Below are 23862 nucleotides of genomic sequence, written 5' to 3'. Positions count from 1 at the left end.
TATGCATACACATTTTGAAATTACCACCATGATACAATTTCAGTAAGGCAAAAGAAATGGTAAGTCCTGATACGATGACACCTCTGGCATACTGTCTTTCCTTATAATATTTTTAAATCTATTATGTAACTATCATCTTATTTGAGATTTTCTTAAACCCTTTCATCATGAAAGTGGAAAGAAAATCCTTCTCCTCTGGCTTTTAAAGCTTAATCAGATATGTTACCCAGACTAGAAAGATTTTACAATGAGCAGGCAGACAGTTGTAGGGACTGACACACTTCTGAAACATCCTGCCCCCACCACCTCTTCCATCAGACACAGGGAAACAAGAAAGGCAGAGACCCATGTCAAATCATCCAAGACTCGGCCAACAGTGCTTTCATGTCTGATAGCAATGCAATGACATGTGTGTACACATCACAGCAGTCAGTCCAATGATACGTGTGTGTGTACATATACGTTTGTCTATTCCACCTCTCCCCACTATAGATATGAATAAACCATATACATTTACATATTCACAGACAAGTAGTTATGCTAAGTGTGGTAAATGCCAACCAGGAAAAGATGCAGAGTAATGTGACACAATGTAATGGTAACTACTTAAGCTAATCTGGTTCCTGAACGGGCCGTTCTGCGGGGGTGCCCTTTGAGTTGGGATCTCAGTATAAAAGGGATACAAAGACGCAAAGATCTGGGAGAAATGGAAGAGCGTCCCTGCTGTTCGATGGGCCATCCCTGAAGTGGGCACCACTGCGCTTGCTGGAGAGAAACGGGGTGTGGCTGGGACAGTGAGGGGGGCTGAGAGGAGACAGCTGCTGTGGGGTGTGATTTCTGCGTCAAACCGAGGTGCTCTGCAGAAAATGGGGCAAGGATAAAAATGGCCCGAGACAGCTTCGGGGGCCAAGGGGAGACAGTCACAGGGCCTGACTACTTTGGTAACCGTTAATGTGTAGTTTGAGAAAACAACAAATTAAAACAATTATAAATTTACTCAGGCAATTCCGAAAAGCGTGTAAGTGGATTTGGGGGAAATCTGGAGCAACGTCTTTTCACGCTGCACCTTAATCTGCATTTCAGATCTGCCCAGGCTTGTGGGCAGAGAGGTGTATACCCCATCCTGACACAGGACAGCCCTACCCCGTAAAAACAAGGGCACTTCAAGACTTAAAGGAGGCAGATTGTTTTTCTTTTCAGTCAAGATAAACTGGGGTGTTCTTGAGAAAAAGAATAACCAGGCCATAGATCAGCCCTAGATGTCCCAGGATATTACGCAGGTAACTTCCCACAAAACGCTTGCCTGAATCTTCACTAAAATCTTGAGTGCAACATGTCAACACGGATGAGTCTCAAAACCACTGCTCTGTGAAGCTGGACTTACGCAGAAGGGCAATGCCGCGTGATCCCATCCACATGAAATCCTAAAACAGGCTCGTCTGTTCTAAGTGGAAACCAGTCAGCTCTGGGCCATGGTGTGGGGGTGGGCGTGGCCTGGGGAGGGACGTGAGGAGCTTCCGAGGGTGACGGTCTCCTGTATCGTGCGAGGCGTGCAGGCTACGTGGGTGTGTGCATTTGTGCAAACTTGATTATCTCAGTTTGTGCATGTTACCTCAACAACCCTAAACTAATATTGAACTGTAATCAGAGGCATGCCTGGGTAAAGTGTACTGATGTCTGTACCTTCCTGTAAAATGCATCAAAAACAAGACAAAACAAACAGCAAAATGCTGATGTATAAGGGTGTTCAACAGACCGTTCTCTGAGCTTTTCTATACCCTGCTGCTCTTGATTCCGTTGAGTTTGTCTTTAGATTTGCACGAGGTGGAGCCAATCACTTTTTGAGTGGATGAATGAAAGCACAAGTACAGTCTTTTTGAAATTATTTTTTCTATGATGAAATGGCTAAACTTACATGGCACCTGTTCCTTTTCCACTGACACAGGTTCTTTTCTCACAGGTTTAATAATACAAATGCTTTGGTTCAGCTGGGAGAGACTTACAAGCTGATATCCTTGATCATTTAAAATGAAGGCCACTGTTACTGTTCCCACCCCTCTGTATACTGAAGTGTGCTGCAGCCCTAAGTTCTAGTTGGCCCTGTTCACCTGGCTGGAGCAAAGGTCCACCTGTACGTGTGGCTACCTCCACCGCAGCCAATCCGTTAGGCTGAAATTTAGAGACCATAGTCTGTCAGCGCGGAAAGCAGTTTGTGTTCCAAGGTGTGCCAACTGAAAGGTTATGCGCTATTGACAAAACCCTGTGCCCATATCGGTGGTGGCACCCTTAAGGACCTGAGGATTGGGAAACCAACCTGGCCCCATCGGCATGCGTTGCCGCCAACTGTGTACAACTGTTCCCACTTGAGGCTGCCATCAAAGCAGCCCATGGTCCTGGGAGAAAACAGCCCAGAGGTGTTAGGTCAGCCCAGTGTTACGCTTGGAAGAATTATGGAATCAACCATGCTGCCCTTGGGGCCGGTAGATAGAGACTTGTCTACTCTCCTAGTTCCCATGTGACAGTTCTCTCTGCCATCGAATTTGAATGAGACCACAAAACGGGAGAAGAGGGAAATCCCCATAGAATCAAAGAGGAGATGAAGATTGCTTCATATCTAATGCTGGTGTGAATGCTTTGCGTTGGTTATGTGGTGTCTGAACGTGTGCTCTCTGCTGTGACACCGAAAGACAAGGGCCGATCGTCAGATGACGCTCTTCAGAACAATTTCCATAGAGGGAGAACAAAGGAGTCTATATCACAGCAACGTAAAGTAGAAAGAGTTCCCGAAGAAAGTACCTGCCTGTTGACTTTGGCCTTGTCTGTGTGCCCAGCCACCTGCTTACTGATTGCAGTTGTGCAGACGGAAGGACCCGGCCAGTTCTGAATTTCACCTCCAAAGCCAGAGGCCATATTTCTTCACTCTGATGATAATTTTGGTTCAAAGTATAGTTCCTTAACAAGCTCCCTGCTTCAAAAGCCCCAAACCTCTTTGTTTTGTTATGCCTGCCTAAACATGCCTTTAAAGAGCTGGGTCTGTAAATATGACTTTATTATAATCCTTGGCTTTTAAAACAGACTGCTACCAAGGGTATTTCCAGAGTCTACCTTTGTCCCCTAATTTAGGTGTTTTTTTTTTGGTTTTTTTTTTTGGATTGAGTTTGCTACCTTAGAACATTAGGGAGTTGAGTATGCTCAGGTTGTGTACTGGCAGGGGACGCAAAGCAATTGAAACTCCACCTGTGTGGGGTGGATTTGCACAGAGTGTGGACACACAGGAGGACGCGTTGGTTTCTCAGTTGCTGAGCGTGTTTTTAAATGTACGTTTTCATTTTGCTATTTGCTAGATCTTATATAATTAGACCTTTGGTTTATTCTTTGAGGCACTCGTTTAGAAGAATATTTTTAATCTCCAGCCAGCTGGGTTCTAATTTACCTTCTCGTCATTGATTTTAGGTTGTACAATGTGGTCAGAATATATTGCCTAGTGTGTATTGCGTTCATAAATATTCTTTAGACACACACGTGACATGCTGTCTGTTTGCAAAGTAAAAAGTTTATTACATAGTTATTAACTCAACATTGTAATTATATTATTTATATGCCTCGTGATGTGTGTTTTTTGCCTACTAAAGCTCTTACAGACTATTTTATCTTAAAGATTGTCATAGACTTCCATCTGTTTCCCTTTGATTCTTTAACATTTTTAAACAAGTCGATGCACTGCAGGGATGAACTGCACCTTATAGACACTGAGTCATTTTTTTGTCACGTTTGCCTTAAATTACCTTTGACCAGATTTAACATTGTAAGTCGCTGAAACATACCAAGTTAGTTGAAGTTTGTGAATATTGTTTTGTTTTAGTTTTGCCACTTTACTTGGCATTTCATGTGATCTCTCTCTCTCTTGTTTTCCAGTTTGTCAAGGTACAAATAACAAGCTTACCCAGCTGGGCACTTATGAAGACCACTTCCTGAGCCTCCAAAGGATGCTGAATAACTGTGAGGTGGTCCTCGGAAACTTGGAAATTACCTACATGCAAAGGAATTATGACCTTTCCTTCTTAAAGGTTAGTTCAATGAATGTGATTGTCTTACCCAAACATAATAGAAGTAAATATAAGTAAATAAAGGCCTTGGTAGACTTTCTGTGGATGTGTATTTGCTTTTGCTGTGGCAATTCAAGTCCTAGGGAACCACAGAAGCAAGTTTATAAGAACGCCACTTTCCCAGATAGTGTCAAGTTATAAAAGAATATCAAAGAGAAACAGGCTAGACTGGCCTTCCACTATCATCATAGACACTGATATGAATCATTTCACCATTGCTTCAGCTGTGGTATCCTGGAATACTGGCTCTGCATTTTGTAAAAGCTCTGCTTTGTAGCGTCTGCCCATTTCCTTGGTGTAAATACTCTCACCATCGTTGATTTCCAGCTACAAGGAGTTTAACAACCAGTTCACAAAATTCCAGAATATTTGCAGTAGGCTCTAGCCAGCTCTGAAGCCCTCAGAGTTTGATGGTAGTTGAACTTCGGATTGGATTGGCCCACCTCTGGTGTGTGTGCGTGTGTATGTGGTGTGTGTGTGTGTTTCAGTGAGAAAGCAGGCAAGAGAGATACAAAATAAATTAATAAAGCATTTGCATTTCCATCTGCGTGTGTTGACCGCCAGGCAAAACGAGTCACAGCGTTCCTAAATAGGGCTGTGCACAAGCGCAGGAATCGCCATGAATCCCATCACCTCCCGTGCCCTCAGCTGTAACCATCTGCGTGCTTCACGTTTGTCAGTCACTCAAGTGCATGGTTCAGTTAGGTGTCCTGGGCTCTCTGGACCCGTTTTAGACCTTGCCTTCCCAAGCTCCTCAAAAGAGAAATAACGTGTTCACGTTTTGTCTCCTAGACCATCCAGGAGGTTGCCGGCTACGTCCTCATTGCCCTCAATGTAGTGGAGAGGATTCCTTTGGAAAACCTGCAGATCATCCGAGGAAATGTGCTCTTTGAAAACACCCATGCCTTATCAGTCTTATCCAACTACGGTGCAAACAAAACAGGACTGAGGGAGCTGCCCATGAGAAACTTACAGGGTGAGAGGCCGGGGCATGGGGGGCTGTGAATGTGTAAACGCAGACAGCCAGTTGGTTGAGATTCAGCGAACCTGTCACTTTTCTTAATTCCACTCAGAGAAGACTTTTACTCATTAAGTACAAATGTATTGCGTGCCAGCCACGTGCAAGATACAGCACGTGGAAGTTCCCAAAAAGATGGAAAACAATGAGATGGGAAGGGAAGACGTAAGCCAGGTACTGGTTCTCTGGTGTTCACAGAAAAATATCCAGTGAGTTAGTAGGAAATGAGAAAGGTTCTGGGAAAAAGAGAGTATGACCAGACAACCTGGACAGGAAAGCAGACTTTGGGTGTCTAGGGAGTGAATCAACTACCAGTCTTATTATCTGACCTCAGGTGTAAGGGACATACATTAAAAATCAACCCCTGTTTGAAACCATGTTCAGAGTAAGAAGAGGGAAGGTATTACAGGAGAGTTTGAATTGAATTCTTGTGACTAGAACACGTGTGAGAGTCGTGTGGAAGGAAATATGGAAGATGATAAAAGAGATAGGAAGTTGATTTTTTTTTTAAAAAATTGAAGGTAATAATGACTGTGCCCTCGCTCTATGGCCAGTGCAGTGCCAGGCATGTTAAATGGGTCACTTCATTTAATGCCACAACCTTCCTTTGAAGCAGGTGTGACACTGTGCCATTTTACAAATAAAGAAATGGTGGCAAAGGAACCTTCCAAAGGTCCCAAACTAGTTAGAAAAGTAAATCTCTGTCCTCAGATCCCTCGCCGTTCCCGTGTGCTGTGCAATTCTGAATTACTGTAGATAAGGCACGTAGGACCTATTTCTGTTGTTGGTAGGGGGTTGTATAAATTAAAATTAATGTTATTAAATAATTCTTTTATGTAGATTATTTAATATTAGTTACATACTGTTACTGATAATTAACCCAGTGCCTGTCACAAAGTGATTAGTCGTTAAGTGTTGAAAGTAAAAATTAAAGGATGGCTGCCTCTGGATTACCTCTTTCTCTTCTGAGCTGCCAGGTGGGGGTACCTGCATCCTCCAGCACCTTTCCTTTTCACAAGTGCCGAAGGCAGGTGCTCTGTAAAGCCCCACCTCAACCTTCCTCCTACACTGCCTTTCTTGGTATCTTGGTCCGTTGTCCTAATTGTCACAGCAGTCTTGACATCCCTATTCTGTATTTCCAGTTCTGACCTCTTGTCAGAGTCTCATCCACTTGACTGTGGCTCCATCCCAAGTGAATATTGTCATTTGATTATCCTGCTGTCATCTCTGACTTCACATCCAAAGCTCCACAGTTCGGCCCTTTCTGACCTCCCAGCCTGCCTCTGTGATTCCTTTATTCTCCACCATGCACTGAAGAACCTGCCCACCATTCCAGCATCTGTGCCTCTGCCCTGACTCTGGCTTCCTCAAGGCCCCAGTACCCTCCCTGCATTTTCCTCTATAGGCCACTCCTGTCAGCCTCCCGGGAAATGTCATTCTTTCCAGCAGCCTCAGAGATCTCCCTGCAGAGAACCGTTCATTTTCCACGTTGGTGCTTTGTGTGCATGTGGCACATGCATTCCCTGCCTGCGGATTGGTGGGCACTATTTATGTATCTGTCTTTAAATTACAGACAGTCGTAGGACCATTGCAAGGATTAACACAGATAATGCGTATAAATCAACCAGCTCAGTACCTCACCCCACTGTGTACCGTGGCCTTCTGTGGGCATGAGCTCGGTCACTGTGTGTTCTTGCTGTCTCCCCATGCATGTCCGGTCTTAGAAGCCAACTTGTCTGATTCCTGTTTGCAGACCCCACACAGAACTTGCTACAGTATTTTGTGCATCTAAGTCATTCAGTACAAGTTACATTTCACGTCATTGATACAATGCTCTCCCTTTTCTCCACTTGATGTCTTTTGTTTTTTATCACTCTTGATTTTTCATGTCCTATCACTTGTTCCTTTGAAATAATCGTTCCGTCTTCCATGTCCTTTGCATTCCTGTGTCTGCCCAGTCTCTTCATCACACGTACAGATCCTTCTTGCCTCACATCACTCGCATACCCCTCCCAGCATTAGCACCGTCTCCTGGCATTCCCAGCCCACAATGCTAGTGATGGCCTCCACCCTTCCTGCCCCATCGGCCCCTGCAGATATCGACATCATATGGTCATTCCAGTGCAGCCTGGATCAGCCTCCCAGGAAACACAAACTCACTGAATGCCGTGTCCCCCGACTCAAGCGTTTACCTTCCTTTCTCCCTGTATGTCTACATTCTGGTCATTTGTTTGTTCAAAGGCCCAATGCAGGGGAGAACTGAACTCCTCCACGGCACTACCCTCATCTCATGTTCCATCTGCCCCACATAAGTTCTGTGGGGGGTCTCGCTTGTACACTAGCACGTTTTTAGCTGAGTTCGACATGTAAAGAAATGCATGCCTGCTTCGCGAGAGCTTGGAAGGGACAGCAGTTGTGCTCACTCGGGTTCCTTCCTCACACAGAAATCCTGCAGGGCGCCGTGCGATTCAACAACAATCCTGTCCTCTGCAACATGGACACCATCCAGTGGTCGGACATTGTCGATAGCAGTTTTCTGAGCAATATGTCGATGGACTTTCAGAACCAACTGGACAGCTGTAAGTATTCCACAAGCCTCCCTGCTGCCTCCAGCTCCTGGGCTGGGGGCGGAGCTGTAGAGTGGTGGGGTGGCAGGAGAGAAGGCCAAGACTTAAGCATTTTTAAGTCTTTTCCTTTTATAAGCTTCTCACGTGTTTGTAATAGAAATTTGAGAAATATGGGGAAGTATAGGTAACATGTAAAAATAACGTGACAGCTCTATACAGACACATCACTTTGAACATTTCTATGTATGACTTTTGCTCTTTCCTCTCTGTCCCTTTCTCTCTGGTCTCCCTTCCTTTGCAACGTACAGTCTCATCAATTCAGGCTTCAGCCTCACCGTCTTTCATCAGCCTCACATTCACGCCCTCCACCCCTGGGGGTGGTTGTCAAAGCTGCCTGTCATATTCACGGGGTGTCCTGGTCTGACAATCACTTGGTGTATCATCAGCTCTTGCACTTGACATCTATTATACATTCTTCCAGAGACTAAATTCTTCTGATTGGGGGAGACTTGGGGACACAGATCAACTTCCTCAGGTTATTGTGTCTTTGCGGTGAGAGATAGTGGCAAGGCTGCTCGCTTTTTAGCAAATTTGGTGGTCAGCCTGATCTCTACGTACCAATAGAACACTTTGGTCCTCAGATTTCTCAATGTCAATAAAAACTAAATGCAACTAATGAGATTAAATGCTGTTGTAGCTGTAATTTGTAGTTGACCATCATTTATAAAAACTGCAAAAATTGACTGATCAATATTTTCAGACAGTAGCTTGCAAATTAATAGCTGAGGTTTTAGATAATCAACAACGTGATACACCCTGTGGACATTTCCCCCTTTGTGCCGCATCTGTGCCTCTCTCTGGCTAGAGTCCAGGAGTTTATAGTTGTAGGAGCCCATCTCCATAGGACGACTCACCCATCCAGTCACTCACGATGGGACATAGCAAAAGTGTAGCGGGTGCATGCCTACCCCTCCAGGTTAGATACTCAATATTATTGTGGGAGATGCTGGAAAATTCACCAGGCCTGAGCAGGTTTGAAACCTGAACCCTTGAGTTCAGTAAAATCTCAGTTTTTGTGGCCTGTGACAAGTCCATCATCACTGCCTCAGTTTCCACAGCTGAAATGTAAATAAAAGCAGTTTGTGGTTTGTCTTTTTTTTTCTTATGAGAGGCTTTTAAATCATCTTACAAACCAACCAGCTGAACAAACAGAGAATAAGACATTAGAAAGCTATTCCTCGTTCCTAAAATGTTACTTTGCTTAGGGTCTTAGAAAGGGGGCCATTAGTTTCTTGTCATTTGTTCCCTTTCACTAAGATAATGAATTTAACTATTACTCTTATATTTTAGGCCAAAAGTGTGACCCAAGTTGTCCCAATGGAAGCTGCTGGGGAGCAGGAAAGGAAAACTGTCAGAAACGTAAGTCAGTGAGCAGAGTTTCAGATAAATCTGTGGCCACCTCCTCCCCCTTACACTTAGCTGCTTATGTTGGTTTTCCCTTTGAAGACTCCAAAAAGCATTCTTTACTGTAAGGCCAGATGTTAGCTGTCTGTCCTGTGAATGACAGTCCTGCAAATCTCCCTGCCAGCGGTTAATCCAGTGTGGGCTATTTGGGGCACTTCAGCCTGTCATCAGTAAGTGAAAGCCAGCGGCCCCTATACGAGTCATTCTCTCTGAACACTGTTTGGCAGATTTTCCTGGAAATGGAAGACTGGTCTGTGTTACCTGAGTCACTGTACGTCTTGTTTCCTCAACCTTCCCCACCTTTGATACCCACCTACATAGAAGCATAAGTCACTTTTTTCAAGAGGTTTTTTTTTCTTCAGGAATCCTAGTGTAGGAGCATGGATGGCCAGGGAATCTGGGGACACGTCAGCTTAAAAGCTGACCGTCTGTCCTTAACAGATCATCTGTTATGTGACATGACTGTGACGTCCCTTTAAACACTACTTCCCGGCATGCATTTCTGCTGTTCGTATGTGCTTTCTGTGTTACCCCAGAACTCAGTTCTAACCAGTATCTAATATTTAGCCGGTCTAAAAGTCTAGGCTTGATCTAGTCAGTGCTCCTAAGTGATTAAAAATAAATAGGGGGGAAAAAACAGAGGCACAATAAAGAAAAATCATGATTCGATTGAATCTGGCAGAATGTGACGTTTCGGGACTTTCACAAGCCTCAGAATCACTAAATCCATCCTTCTGTTCACTTTTTCATCCACTGTTTGCAAGTGCTTTGCAAGGTCCCCGGGGATAACGTTTCCATTGTCCCCACTCTTCAACTCACAAGTGACCTTTGCTCCTTTGCAGTGACCAAACTCATCTGTGCCCAGCAGTGTTCAGGACGCTGTCGTGGCAAGTCTCCCAGCGACTGCTGCCACAACCAGTGTGCAGCCGGCTGCACGGGGCCCCGGGAGAGCGACTGCCTGGTAAGACCCGCTTCCCGCAGCCTCCACTCCATGGTGTGGGGCCTGCAGGTGCTGGGCGCTGCCCCCAACCACCACTGTACGGGGCTTCTCTGCCCCAGGGTCGAGAGGAGCTCCCTGTGGTTGCAATGTATCGATTAGCGTTTGCAGTAGCAGCAGCAAGGATGTTGTCCTTTGCCAGGTAACAAAGCACCTTTTATTGTCCTGCCTCCACCACTTACTTTGTGACCTTCGGCAAATTCTGGGACCGCTCTGTGCCTCGGTTTCCTCCTCTGACAATGGTGGATAATGGAGTACCTGTCTGTTAAGTGGTCTAAATGGAATAACGCGTGTGGCATTCCTAACTAGGCCCTGGGCATAGAATGAGCATAAACACGAGTCACTTGTCAGTGATGTTTGCTGTGGCAATAGCTACATCATCACACCATTTGTGGTTTCACTTAATTCTCGCTACAAACCTAGGGAGTTGACACCGTAAAGGTCCCTGAGATATACACAGAGATGTTAAGAGACCCACCCAGCACCACACAGATCTTGAGTGGCACGGCTAGGACTCCGTGCACCACGTCTGCTCTTTCTACCACAGCCCAGATGCCTCCTGCCTGCTCCCCTGCCCCCCAAAGGGTCATGAAGTACTCGCTTTTGTCCTGTTTCTGCAGAAAAAGCCTTGCTCGCCGCGTGGGCTGTGGATGCCACACGTAGGCTGCACCTTGATTGTGAGCAGTCCTGGAGGCTCCAGGGCTGGCAGATGTGAGTCCTGGAGGCAGGGCCGAGTGTGACGAGACCCTCGTCGCTTCCAGACAAGGAGGCCCACCTGAGGTGGAAGCCAAAAGACTAGTTTCAGAGATGGGGAGGTTTTTAAATTCCAAAGGCTGCACCTGGCCCAGGATTTTGACTCAGCTGATCTGGGCTGATTGTAAGGTGCAGCTTGAGGGGAAATACGGCATGCAATTCTTCCAGCCACCACTGTCTTTGGTCTGCTCCTTTGAGCATGCCACCCTTCCTCGGCAAGGTTTTCTGCTGTGTGGCAATCAATTCTAAAACGTATCCTCCAGGGTTCTTTGTAAAGGAACCCAGTGTAAATGGAGTTTAAAAATAATGTCCCTCCATAGTTACCACCCTAGTGTAAGGACTCCTTTCATTTTGTCAGTTAAGAAAGAGATGTATTTTTGTATCATCATAATCCAGAGTATCATAGCTGGGAGAGTATATTTAGGAAAAAACATGCTTAAAGAGAAAGGACTTTCAACTGTATTGACAGTACTTTGGTAGATTTTTCAGCTCTACCCGAACATCTGAGCTTTAAGAACTGTCACCTGAGCTGTCTGACGGAATCAAAACAGTGCTGAATGTCCCTGATCAGCTTGACCAGCACATGTCGCCCCTCCTGTGACAGGTGTTACACTAAACATCAAAGGTTTTTCCAAATAAGAGGCAACAAGCATTTATTTGCGATCAAAAGAAAGAACAGCTATTGGGGACACATGATGCAGGCAGAAGCCCAAACGGTGTCCTGATTAGGAGACAAAGGCGAGGGATATTCATGAGAAAGGGAAGGGGGGCAGTTGCATTCACGGAAGGAAGGATTTCTATTGGTGCAGATAACAACATAGTGACACTCATTCTAAACAGCGTTTTTCATTTTCAGCCCAGTAGTTACAATATCTATTTGTTTTCTTTGCAAGCAGTTCTTTGGGGCACAATGTTGCTTTCGGGCCAGTCAGAGGTTATTTTGCCCCGTTTTAACATCCTGAAGGTTTGAGGCGTGAGACGTGCAGGGCGGGCAGTTCCTCTGGGCGGCAGCTCTGATTCCATTTTAAAGTGTTCCCCTTCATATTCTTCCTTCCACAGGTCTGCCGCAGGTTCCGAGATGAAGCCACGTGCAAGGACACTTGCCCACCACTTATGCTCTACAACCCCACCACCTACCAGATGGACGTCAACTCAGAGGGAAAATACAGCTTTGGCGCCACCTGTGTGAAGAAATGCCCCCGTGAGTGCATCTTATAGGAAACCCTTTATTTATCAGGCATCGGTTTCCTGTTTTGTCTCCTGGAATCCATGAGGCCGTGTCTCCGGTAGTCTTTGTGTCGGTGTGTTTGCCTCATTGTCAGGCATATAACTAGGGGCCTATCCTATCCGAGTGCATGTGAGGGGTAGGTCGCTGCCCCAGGTGACAGGTGATGGCTGCTGTCTTTTGTTCATTAGCATTTCTCTTGCGATGGTGGCCAGGACAGGAAACACACCTGTTGTGCAGCCCCCAGAACTGAGGTCCTGCTGTGTTAGTCTAGAATATTCAGCCATCTCATTGGCACACATACCATGGCCATTGGACCCTTTCACTGTTTGGCTCTTGTACCAAGCAGGTATTTAATAGACCTAAATTAGAGAGTATGTCACAAGACCTGCCTTGTTTAGTGGTTGCAATTCTGGTGAAAGTTGTGCCCTACAGGGGAGTTTTGTTTGTTGTTTTAATTCTTTGGGCTGTGTTTTGCGCCTTTGTATTTGCAGTCTATTGGCGGCTACTGTGTTTATGGAAATGGCGACATGAATTATTTCCTAATAGAGAAGGCATAGTGTTGTCTAATTAAAGAAACCCATCTTGATTTCTAGGATGGGAGATTAAGAAAAAAAATTCTAAGAGCAATTACGAGGGGTGATTTGCCTTAGCAGATGTGTGGGGATGAAAATCTTAAAATTCTGTACAGAAAAAATAACACAGAGATCTAATAATAAGCCATTGTAAGGTAAATGACAAGCTAAGGTAAAGAAAAACTATCACAGTTATGACATAGATATAATCTCTGAGAGAGTGCTTAATACGTAGAGTTTTGAAATCCACAGGAGAACACTTAGAGCCTAAGAGAGCTAAAGCAAACAACTCACAGAAGACAATGGCCGGGGACTATGTTTGAAGATCTACTTGAGGTGGTCAAAACAGGAGCATAGACACCTGCTGAAGAATGTTAATGTTTGTGTTAATATTAACACAAATTAGTTCAAGAGTGAGGGGAGGCTTGACACAAAACCAGGTGGTCCACCAGGCGGGAGGGGACCACGCAAGTGAGGTGTCAGCCCCAGAAATTAAATGCAACCTGAAATGTCCCTGCATGGGTCGAAGAGTGTCTTTGTTTAGGTTCATGTACTGGTTTCCCCAAAAATAAGACCTATCTGGGCCATCAGCTGTAATGCGTCTTTTGGAGCAAAAATTAAATAAGATCTGATATTATTATATTATTATGCTATGTTATGTTATGTTATGTTATGTTATGTTATGTTATGTTATGTTATGTTATGTTATGTTATGTTATATGATACAAGACCGGATCTTATAGTAAAATAATACCTGGTCTTATATTAACTTTTGCTCCATTAGAGCTGATTGTCCGGCTAGGTCTTATTTTGGGGGAAACACAGTGTTTTTAATAAACATCCAAGCTTTAACCATAAGTCCTGAAGGTAAACCTTACAGGAAAACGTGAGCTGCAAAGAAGTGTTTCAAACTTGGGAGCGGGTACGGTGCTTTTTTCATCTCTTGCGCATCTGTTTCCCGCCTGTGATGAAATATCTTTGTTTCTCCATATCATGGTCTGGAAAGCTATGAAAACTCTTGAACTCAAATCCTTTTCAATTTTCAGCCTTTCGTTCTTTGTCCTTGAAATAAACAAAGCCAGAGGCTCATGGGCCCTTTTCATCAGCCCCGTTACAGGACATGAGCACCAGCCACACCTGGTACTGCTTTCACCACCTTCCTTTTGTTGTCTCTCCCCCAGGGAACTATGTGGTGACAGACCACGGGTCGTGCGTCCGTGCCTGCAGTACTGACAGCTACGAGGTGGAGGAAGATGGTGTCCGCAAATGTAAAAAGTGCGAAGGGCCCTGTCGCAAAGGTAGGCGCCTCGGCCTTCTTGGGTTAGGCTTTCCTCTGGTCTGACGCTGGGTTCTCTGGGCCCCACCAGACCCCTCAGCCTTCACTTAGCACAGATTTGAGTAAATCTCTTCCTTCAGGCTCAGAAATTTGTTCCTTCCTTTATATTGTGCCCTGTTCTTGGAATATCCCCCTGGTCAATTTATCCCTGTTTATCCTTCACTTCATGTTTTATTCTGAACATTTTCAAACACCCCCAAATGAGGCAATAATTGTACGATGAACATCCATCTGTCCTTCCAATAAATTCACCAGTTTTTAATATCTTGCCGCATTGCTTTCACTCTCTCCAAGTTTGTGTTTATATATGTGTGTGTATGTGTATGGGTGCAGGCGTCCACGTGTACGTGTGGTTCTTTTCTGAACCGTGTGATGATAACAGGTGTTATCACATTTCACGCTTACATATGTCAGCCTAGTTTCCTGCAAACGGGGACATTCTCCCAGGTAACGCAGGACAGTTTCACACTCATCCCGAGCTGGACACCGACTCAATACTACTTCACAGTATTAATTTAAACTTCTCTCTGCTGTCCCAGTGAGTCATATTTAGCTGTTTTTCAATCCAGAATCCGGTCAAGGATTGTGGATTTCATTTGGATGTCCTGTCTCTGTATTCTTCATTAATGAAGAACCATTTCTCAGCGAACCCCGCCCCACCCCTGTTTCCTTTCCTCTTCTGTGACCTGATGTTGTAAAGAGCCTAGGCCACAGGTTTAGGATGGAGGACATTTGAGATGGAAATTCAGGAGTGGATATAAATTAACAAACGAGCTCGGAGTCCAGGAAAGGGTATTTGAGACTGACGTAGCAGTAGGACCCAGATCAAAGCATTTGACTGAAGTAAACACCATGGAAGAAAACCAGGTGAATTATCTGATAAAAGTTATTACAGTATTTCCTGGGATGTAATATCAGGCAGCCATTAAAAGTCATGTATGTGAATGTCTTTAATGATAGGACAAAAGTTCACAGCATAATAAGTAGGAAAAAACCCCACAAAATACTAACTACGTATCTAGTGTGATATAACCGTGGAATTTTCTGAAATACTAACGGTAGATAATGGAATTGCTGGTAACTTTGTTCCTCTTTATTCTGTTCTCAGCATTTTCTTAAATGAATGCATCTTACTCATAATTTTAAAAAACTATGTGTAATTTTTCTTTGAGGAGAAAACGAAGCTGCCACCCAGGTTAGGACGATGGAAAGGTGGTGAAGGCTGAGTCAGGGAAATAGCAGTGGGAACCGTGCAGAGACCAGCACACACAGCAGCGGGTGGATTGCACTGTTGTGGACAGGAAATAGCGTTGTTAAGAGCCATTAGACTGGGAAATAATGAGGAGAACGCAGTGCAGGAAGGACAGTAATGGCGTCTCCGTCTCTAACCCCTGCAACCCCAAGCCCCGCCACGGCTCCGGGTACCTAGCGGGCTCTCCATCACTGTTTGTTGAGTGAATGAATGATGGCATGGCGATGACAGTTCTGACGGCTATACCTCCTTTCCTGCTCTCTGCCTGTGGAACCCTAGCTTAATTCAACACATGTGAATGGAATAAACATCTCCTTGCTCTTCACAGTTTGCAACGGAATAGGAATTGGTGAATTTAAGGACACACTTTCCATAAACGCTACAAACATCAAGCACTTCAAAAATTGCACTGCCATCAGTGGGGATCTTCACATCCTCCCGGTGGCGTTTAAGGGGTAAGTGCCAGACTGAGTTACCAGCGGAGGTAGAGAAAACCAAAGTGTGCTTTCTCCACAGTACCCTGTTAATCACTCACCATTCTGTTACTTGTTTCAGTGACTCCTTCACACGTACTCCACCCCTAGATCCGAAGGAACTGGATATTCTAAAAACTGTGAAGGAAATCACAGGTGCGTGCTGTAGACATGTCATCGGAACATCAGTGGGAAATCTGTCTTTTCTAGAGAGAATTTTTAGACGCATTTTTCTTCTCTTTGGCATAAAAACATTTCTTCTGATGTGCTACCGTTAATGAGTAATTAGTTCTTTGATAGTTTTCAAAAATGCAATTTCCCCTGCCTGTGATGGGTGAACACTAGAGCAAAGACTCGGGTCCTTCCCGACTATGTGTGAACACGGCTAGTGCCTTGCCTCCCAGCCCAGGCCAGCCGTCCAGACAGCCCGTGAGGGATGAGGCAGGTAAAACAGTGGGGGGCAGCAGGGCTTGCAAGCCTCGTGGACGAGACTTCACATCCCTGGTCCTCACTGACAGGTCTCAGGTCCATGACTGCCATCAGAGCCCCACATCCTTCATCCCTAAAAAGGGACAATTTGACCCAAATAACAAGATTGGTTTCGGGATTGGAACTAAAGAAGGAAAATAGGCAAATCTCCTTGTGTGCAAAAACAGCTCAATACACGGCCACTTCATCACTATCAAGCAGGAAGCTGTTTAGAGGAACCCAATACAGAGCCCAGTGAGGCGATCGGGGCTGCAGCACATGGGACAGCCTGCTTGGTGGGGGTTGGGGGGTGGGAACTCCATGGGGGATGCAAGATGCCCATTGTACAATTGTCCTTGGCTTGCATGTATGTGTGTGTGTGTGTACATACTCGGTGACGATGACAAGAAGAATTAAACGTTCACACTTCTGCTCATGCTACAGTCTCCTGAGAATCCTATAATAATGCCTCATACAAAACAGAAGTTTCTAAGTGTGTGTCTGAACCTTCCTTCTGCCCCACAGGGTTTTTGCTGATTCAGGCCTGGCCGGAAAACAGAACTGACCTTCACGCTTTCGAGAACCTGGAGATTATCCGAGGCAGGACAAAGCAACAGTGAGTTGACCCCAGCCAGAGCCTGGCAGATTCTTTCTAAGACTTTTATTTTGAAATAAGACATACAGAAGTCTTGCAAAGATGCCACAGGGAGTTCACCAGATGTCCCCTCGTGTTCACATCTTACGTAAGCATGGGACAAGTATCAAAATGAGGAAATCAGCCTTGGCACAGCACTGTTTCCCTAAAACTACCGACTTTATTTGGATTTTGCCAGCTTTTCTGTCTCCGTGTCCAATCCAGCATCACACACGACATTTACATCCCCTTGCAATCTGTAACTGTCCCTATTCTGTCCTTATCTTTCATGGCCTTGATGCTTTTGAAAAGTACTCTCGGGCATTTGGTAGAATGGCGGACGGATGTTTTCTCGTGATTTGATTGAGGTTATGCATTTTTGGTAAGAATAGCACTGAGGTGACATGTCCTTATTGGCACATCATATCAGGAGGCTTGGAGAGGCTTTTTAACATTAAATGTCTCTCAGCATTTCCACATTTCCAACTGTAACAGTGAAATACACACACACACACAAATAAGCATCTTCAACATAATAAGTATAATAATGAATTTTATGGTGAGGAGGAATTTGGGAATCTCTTGGTCAAACGTGCCTCGGAAACAGTCTGGTTCTGAGAACTGTTCCCCATAATTGATCCCTAAAAGGACTGCATAATATTGCACACTATTAAAGAAAATCAGAACACGGAACATGTTAACTAACCATCGCTTTCCAAACACTGTTGGCTCTGCGTTCCCGACACTGACACGCAGCTGACACTGTTGCCCAGAAAGACTCTTCTGTGCTGCGTCCTCAGAAATACTTCTTTTGTCCAAAGCTCATCCAGAGATGAGAGGTTTAGATCAGGCTTTTGGGGGTTACTGGTGTGTACCTTAGGCTTCGTTTTAAGGGTTTAAACAAGAGAAGGATTAATTTTTTCCTTTTCACATTTCGTGAGCAGTGCAGTGACACACAGATTTCTGGGCAGGGTGACCACCGGTTCCAGGCTGTGGCTCACCAAAGCCAGGCCTGCCCTGCAAGGAAGGCCCCGGCACTGTCCCCAGTGTCTTGGCTTCCTGGGCACGTGTCGGGGGAGGAGTCCTCACAGCAGCGGTGTAGGTCTCCTTTCAGGGCCCCTCTCTTTTCCCAGGAGCCAGGTTGCAGGAGGAGAGGGAAGGAAGAGTTGGGGAGAGAAAGAGAAAGGACAGGAGTCTCCAAATTATACTCTGAGCTTCTGTCATCTCGTGCCTTAATGCAGTCTCTTCACTCACCACTGTCTCAACCGGCCCACTCCCTGTCCTGATGTCCAGTGAGCTTCCTAAGAACTCATGTCCCCTTCCTGTGCTTCCCCATGTCTACAAACAGCCCCGAGCTCCTTCCCACAGAACCGAGGTCCCGTGCCCTGGCCTCTCCCACCCTCCCTGGGGCCCTCTCTCGGGCCTCCCTGCCTCCACATTGCTGCGCCACAGTACATGTCAGCACCTGCCACGTACGTTCTTGCCTTCCTGCTCCTGCAGGTGGTTTGAGGCTTCCCTCCCTTTCATCTGAATAACTTTCATCTAGTCATTCGAGGAACATGTATTGATCAGATCACTTTGTAGGATCCTCCTTCGCTTTGCTTCCATGGTGCCTGTTACCACTATACTCATGGCGCCAGGTTAAAATTACCTGCTCATGTGATTGTATCCCCACTAGACAAAGGGTTTCTCGAGAGTAGGATATACACATATAACCTACATAGAATTAGTCACATACTACTTCAAATCTTTGTTCAATAAATACATACACGGATAGATGGATGGATGGATGGATGGATGGATGGATGGATGGATGGATGGAAGGAAAAATGGACATATGACTTTTGAAGTCTATTTGAATGTTTGAGAAGTTAAAACATGTTCACAATTCCCAGGCAAAATAAAAATGCAGTAAATAAAATGACATGAAGGCCTTTATTCAGCCCCAGTCTGCCACTGGGATTAAAGGTACTAAAAGAACAAGGGGACTAGCTTTTCCCTGGAGGAGCTGAAAAAACTCTTGCAATTTTCAAAAGTTCCAATACATACCTTTCATAATGTGACTCATGACCACTGGAAGGCAGTTTGTAGTAACTCAAAAGTGATCCAGAAAACACAAAATGAATGTTTTAGTGGCATTCTACTTTCATAATTTTTCACGTTAGTTCTCTTCTCTCCAATGTAGCGGTCAGTTTTCTCTTGCGGTTGTTGGCCTACACATAACATCCTTGGGATTACGCTCCCTCAAGGAGATAAGCGATGGAGATGTGATCATTTCAGGAAACCGAGAACTGTGCTACGCAGACACAATAAACTGGAAAAAACTCTTTGGGACCTCAAGTCAGAAAACCAAGATTGTAGGCAATAAGGATACAAATAAGTGCGGTGAGTAATCACTTTGGTTTGATTCTGGACATGGTTCCAATGGGTCATTTATTTTGATGGAGAATACTGCAGGGCCATTCCCAAGCATTTAAATGACTTTTCTCATTCCTGAAGAAGCCAATTAAAAGGAGTCTGCATATTCCTCATTGTAAAGTTATCATGTGAAGTTCATCAGAATTGTTTCTAGATCATTCTCATTTCATAGGATAAATCTGCCTTGAGATTTAAGCTATCAATTATTTGTGATTTACAGAACTAAATTTAGTATTAATTATATTACCTTTTAGCTATAGGTTCCTCCCTGTTCATTTCAGCCTCTAACGACCATAGCTGACACACACACACACACACACACACACACACACACACACACATGATGGGGCAAACATTTCATGTTCTTATTCTGTGTTTAGAGCCATAGCCAGCTTTTGAAAACCATCAAAAGCTGGCTATCGTCTTGTGCTGAGACCCTGGCCACTGGACGAAGCAGATCTGAGTTCAAATCCTGGCTCTAGCCCTTCCGAGCTTTGAGACCTTCATCAGTCTACTTAATATATTTAGGCTCTGGCTTCCTCATCCATGAAATGGAGACAATAGCCATTCCCACACCATAGTGCTGTTGAGGGAATTAAATGCAAGTCTGTGTGTAAAACCCTTGGCATAGCGCCTACACGTGGCACACAGCCACAAGCAAAGCCTCCCTGCAGACACCTTCAGCTATGACATTCATCGGCAAGCACCACTGGTCTCTCCTGCATAACTGACTGCTGGTGGCTCACTCTGTCTTCGCAGAGGCCATGGGCCATGTCTGTCACCCATTGTGCTCGTCAGAGGGCTGCTGGGGCCCAGATCCCAAGGACTGCGTGTCCTGCCGAAACGTCAGCCGTGACAAGGAATGTGTGGAGAAATGCAACATTCTGGAGGGGTAAGACACTCTTTTGTTTAATCCTTTTGTTTTGGTTAAAAAAAAAAAAGGCAGGATTGGTTTTATAGGTTTATAGTTATTCAATTTGAATCTTGCTTTTTCCCCTTTCCCTTTTTTTTTTGTTTTTTTTGTTTTTTTGTTACCTGGTTGTTTGGTTTGTTGACAACTGTTAATCACAAAAGGAAATGAACAGACTCTTTTCATTACTTAATCCAATCCAATAATGTATAGTCTCTAGTTCTGGAAATACCTTATGTATCTAAGCTGCACTAAGCTCCCAAGATAAACGGTCATAAATGGTCCATATGGCCCAGACTATTGCCATTTGGTCTTTCCTTAGCAGCACACTATTTCTGATGTGTCAAAATATAGCATACAAATTACAGTTCCTGGTTAATTTTTGTTTTATGTTCAAGAAACAGTGAGCAGTACAAATAACTTTAAATAGAACAATGGACAAAGAAATAAACAATCATATAATGCTTGTTGAGTTAATTTGCCATCAGTAAGAATTACAGTCTGTCGATTCTATGGGGATCTTAATATTAGTGTAAAGCTTTGAATGACCACAAATAATGACTAAAAACAGATTAACAGGAAAGTAAAATTGAATAGAGATTGGCAGGAGCAAAATGGGGTCAAATATATGGCGATGGAAGGAGAACTGACACGTGAGTGGTGAACACACAATGTGACATACAGGCTTAGCACAGAATTGTACACTTGAAACCTATGTAATTTTACTAACCATTGTCACCCCAATAAATTTTAATTTAAAGAAAATTTTTTTAAAGGAAAAGGGAAATTTTGTGATAGGGAAGAGGCAGTGGAATTACAGATGGCTATAGGAAATCTTTCTTCCTGTTTCACTATCAGGACTTAGGCCACAGTCTGGATCCAGAAATATTTAGGAGCAAGATGAGCAAACCAACTTCAGTTCTGTAGGAAGCCTTAAACTGATAAGCTCATTAACCAGAGTAATTTGCATAATTAATAGTGCTGTTTCAACAAGTAAGGAATATTGGTGCCATTCTTACTGCTGCAAATAGACACTATGCTCATGTTTTTAGTTTTCACTTGTCTTTAAAGAGATGAGGTAATTAAAATAACCAAGCCAGTGGTGCCCGTGTCTTTCTGCTGGAGAACCCTGGTGTCCGGCAGCACTGGCCCCTGGGCAAGGCTGGCTCCTTCAGCAGGCATGAGAACCCCAAAAAGAAGCATAGAAAAAAACTAATGCGGCATATTTGGTTTAAGTGATGCCCTTTGTCTGAACAGGAGGACTCATGGACCACATTTGCGGGTGTCAACATTCCTTGTTCCCTGCCTGGCGTGAAGCCCTGCAGTGAATTACCAGTCAGATTTCAGTCTTAACAACGGTCACAACCATTTTCTTTTCAGTCAGACATCCTGCTTCCCATTGATCTGTACATCACGTTACAAGCAAAATGTTTCACACCTGTGCTCCATACTTACTGTTTTTTGTGATAACCATTGAGCAGATGTGAATACCTCCTCTGCCTTTTCCTGCATGTATTAGTCTGCGGGTACCATTTCTTTTCAGCTTAGCTTTAAATATCCATGAATCTGACAGTGGAGGGGTCCCTCTCAAGAACTCTTTTCTTTTTTCCATTTGTTGTCTTGCTGACCTAAATATACAAAAATTGTGCCTGTAGAAAAATGGAGGGAAGGTGTTTTGATTATAGATGAAGCTTATGTATCTATCCAGGAGAAAATTACCAAGAATTCAGTTAGAATCAGTTTATCATATTACGGTATAGTCCAGATCCCAGACTGTTGGCCTTTTACCTGAAATTGTGGTGAATTTCTGAGAGAGGTGGTTAGTGTCACCTGAAATTTCCGACAGATCGACTCAGGCTGTTGTAACCACCCAGCGTTCTGATGCCAGGTCTCCAGGGACGGCACTGATCAATTTCCTCTCTTCTCTCTCTCAGCGAACCCAGGGAGTTTGTGGAGAATTCCGAGTGCATACAATGCCATCCGGAATGCCTGCCCCAGGTCATGAACGTAACCTGCACGGGACACGTGAGCAGCACATTTGATGTTATTCATTCACTGTCATAGGGAAAAATCTTTGCAGGTGTAGAACCCCGGCGATGACCCAATGTCACCCGGTAGCTGCTAAGGACTGCCACCTCAGCCCACTTCCCAAACAAGAGGCCGTGCGATCTCACAGCTGGGTCAGAGGAGCTGCGATTACATTGAAGTCCTCACACAACCTGCTGGCACGAGTATCACCTTTTCTGTCCCACATCCTCACACTTAATGCTGACTGCTCTCCCCCCAACACAAGGAAGCCTGTGGTGGGTTGGGGGTTCTGTCAGCCGGTGTCTGCCGTTCCTGACATCTGTCATCATTGCCTTATCATTTTAACCAAACGTCACCAAATTCTTCCGTCATATGAGTTTAGAATTACTTGAAGGATTTTTAAAGAAACACCTAGCAAAACTTTTCGAAATTCACTTTCATAGTTACATGTTCAGTAATAATCTTTTAGGGAGTGTAAGTAAGAATTCAGCATTCCATGTCTGACAAATAGAATCAAATTTGGCATGATCCACAGTTACTTAGGCAGGAACCACTGCACGTACACTTGCAACCTTCTCACTGGACAGACATAGATGGAGGTTTTCTTCAATTTGCCTCCACAAGTCTTATTCCCCAGGAGGTTCCCTTTAACATCAAATGTGATGTGCAAGAAAGTCTGTCTGACCAATACGGGTATAAATAGACATAAAGGCCAATCAAGATTGTTTTGGGAAGGCCAGATGCCCAAGTATTAAGTCCAAAGTAATAAACCGTATAGTTTGGTTTCTTCCATGTTTATATATATTATATGTATTTAAAGTCAGGAAGATTTTATACTAATCTGTTAACAGTGGTCATATCAGGCAAGCCCAGTCACAGGCAAACTTGTTTTCAACTCTAAGAACTTCTATATTATTTGATTTTTTTTTTCACAATAAGTATTTTAGGTAAAAAGTGGCTTCCATTTTGCAAAGAAAAGCGACACACATAAGTGTATTTCTCCACATTGGTGCAGGGACCAGACAACTGTGTGAAGTGTGCCCACTACATTGACGGACCTCACTGTGTCAAGACCTGCCCAGCTGGGGTCATGGGAGAAAACAACACGCTGGTCTGGAAGTTTTCAGATGCCAATCATGTGTGTCACCTGTGCCATCCAAACTGTACCTACGGGTAAGTGGAAGCTCTGGCCCTAGGGAAGAAAAGCAGAAGAACGAAATGTGTGTTTTGCTCTTTTGCAAATTCATAGATTGAAAATAGCTCCAATATGTCCAGGCAATACACGAAGAGGTGTGTAGCTGAGTCAGGTGCTTTGGGTGTCTTGGCCCTAGGGCCATGGCAGCAGCAAGAACACGCTGATGGGCAGCTCCTGGTCCTGGTAGGAATGCCTCTCAGCCTGTCATGATGTTTATCATGCCAGGGGTCTGTTCTGTAATGCTAGCACGTTCAAATAAGAGTAAGTGACAGATGGAATGACAGCAGACATCCTGCCAGGTCTCCAACGTTCCTCCGTGTCTTTCCAGATAACGGGGATTCATGTGGGAATCTTTTATTTTTGTTCTGCCATTCATAGAAGGTAGCATTTCCTGGAATGTTGCTTAAAGACACTTTTTTCTTTTAGCTAGTTATGGCTGGCTG

General features: G+C 44.4%; 1 protein-coding gene across 2 annotated transcripts in view; it reads left to right on the top strand.

The window, feature by feature from the left end:
• Nucleotides 1–23862, top strand: part of EGFR (epidermal growth factor receptor) — a 157635-nt gene that overhangs the window by 102292 nt on the left and 31481 nt on the right. For both annotated transcript variants that reach the window (XM_019726356.2, XM_019726357.2), the window contains exons 2-15: nucleotides 3916–4067; nucleotides 4899–5082; nucleotides 7569–7703; nucleotides 9042–9110; nucleotides 9998–10116; nucleotides 11965–12106; nucleotides 13887–14003; nucleotides 15622–15748; nucleotides 15849–15922; nucleotides 16760–16850; nucleotides 19054–19253; nucleotides 20046–20178; nucleotides 22131–22221; nucleotides 23240–23397. In XM_019726356.2, coding sequence (XP_019581915.2) covers nucleotides 3916–4067; nucleotides 4899–5082; nucleotides 7569–7703; nucleotides 9042–9110; nucleotides 9998–10116; nucleotides 11965–12106; nucleotides 13887–14003; nucleotides 15622–15748; nucleotides 15849–15922; nucleotides 16760–16850; nucleotides 19054–19253; nucleotides 20046–20178; nucleotides 22131–22221; nucleotides 23240–23397 — 1792 coding nt within the window. The remainder of the gene's footprint in view (nucleotides 1–3915; nucleotides 4068–4898; nucleotides 5083–7568; nucleotides 7704–9041; nucleotides 9111–9997; nucleotides 10117–11964; nucleotides 12107–13886; nucleotides 14004–15621; nucleotides 15749–15848; nucleotides 15923–16759; nucleotides 16851–19053; nucleotides 19254–20045; nucleotides 20179–22130; nucleotides 22222–23239; nucleotides 23398–23862) is intronic.

The sequence above is a fragment of the Rhinolophus sinicus genome, linkage group LG09, assembly GCF_036562045.2.
Source record: "Rhinolophus sinicus isolate RSC01 linkage group LG09, ASM3656204v1, whole genome shotgun sequence".
Lineage (NCBI taxonomy): Eukaryota > Metazoa > Chordata > Mammalia > Chiroptera > Rhinolophidae > Rhinolophus > Rhinolophus sinicus.
The sequence above is the reverse complement of the archived record's forward strand: the minus strand, read 5'-3'. Positions and strand labels throughout refer to the sequence as shown.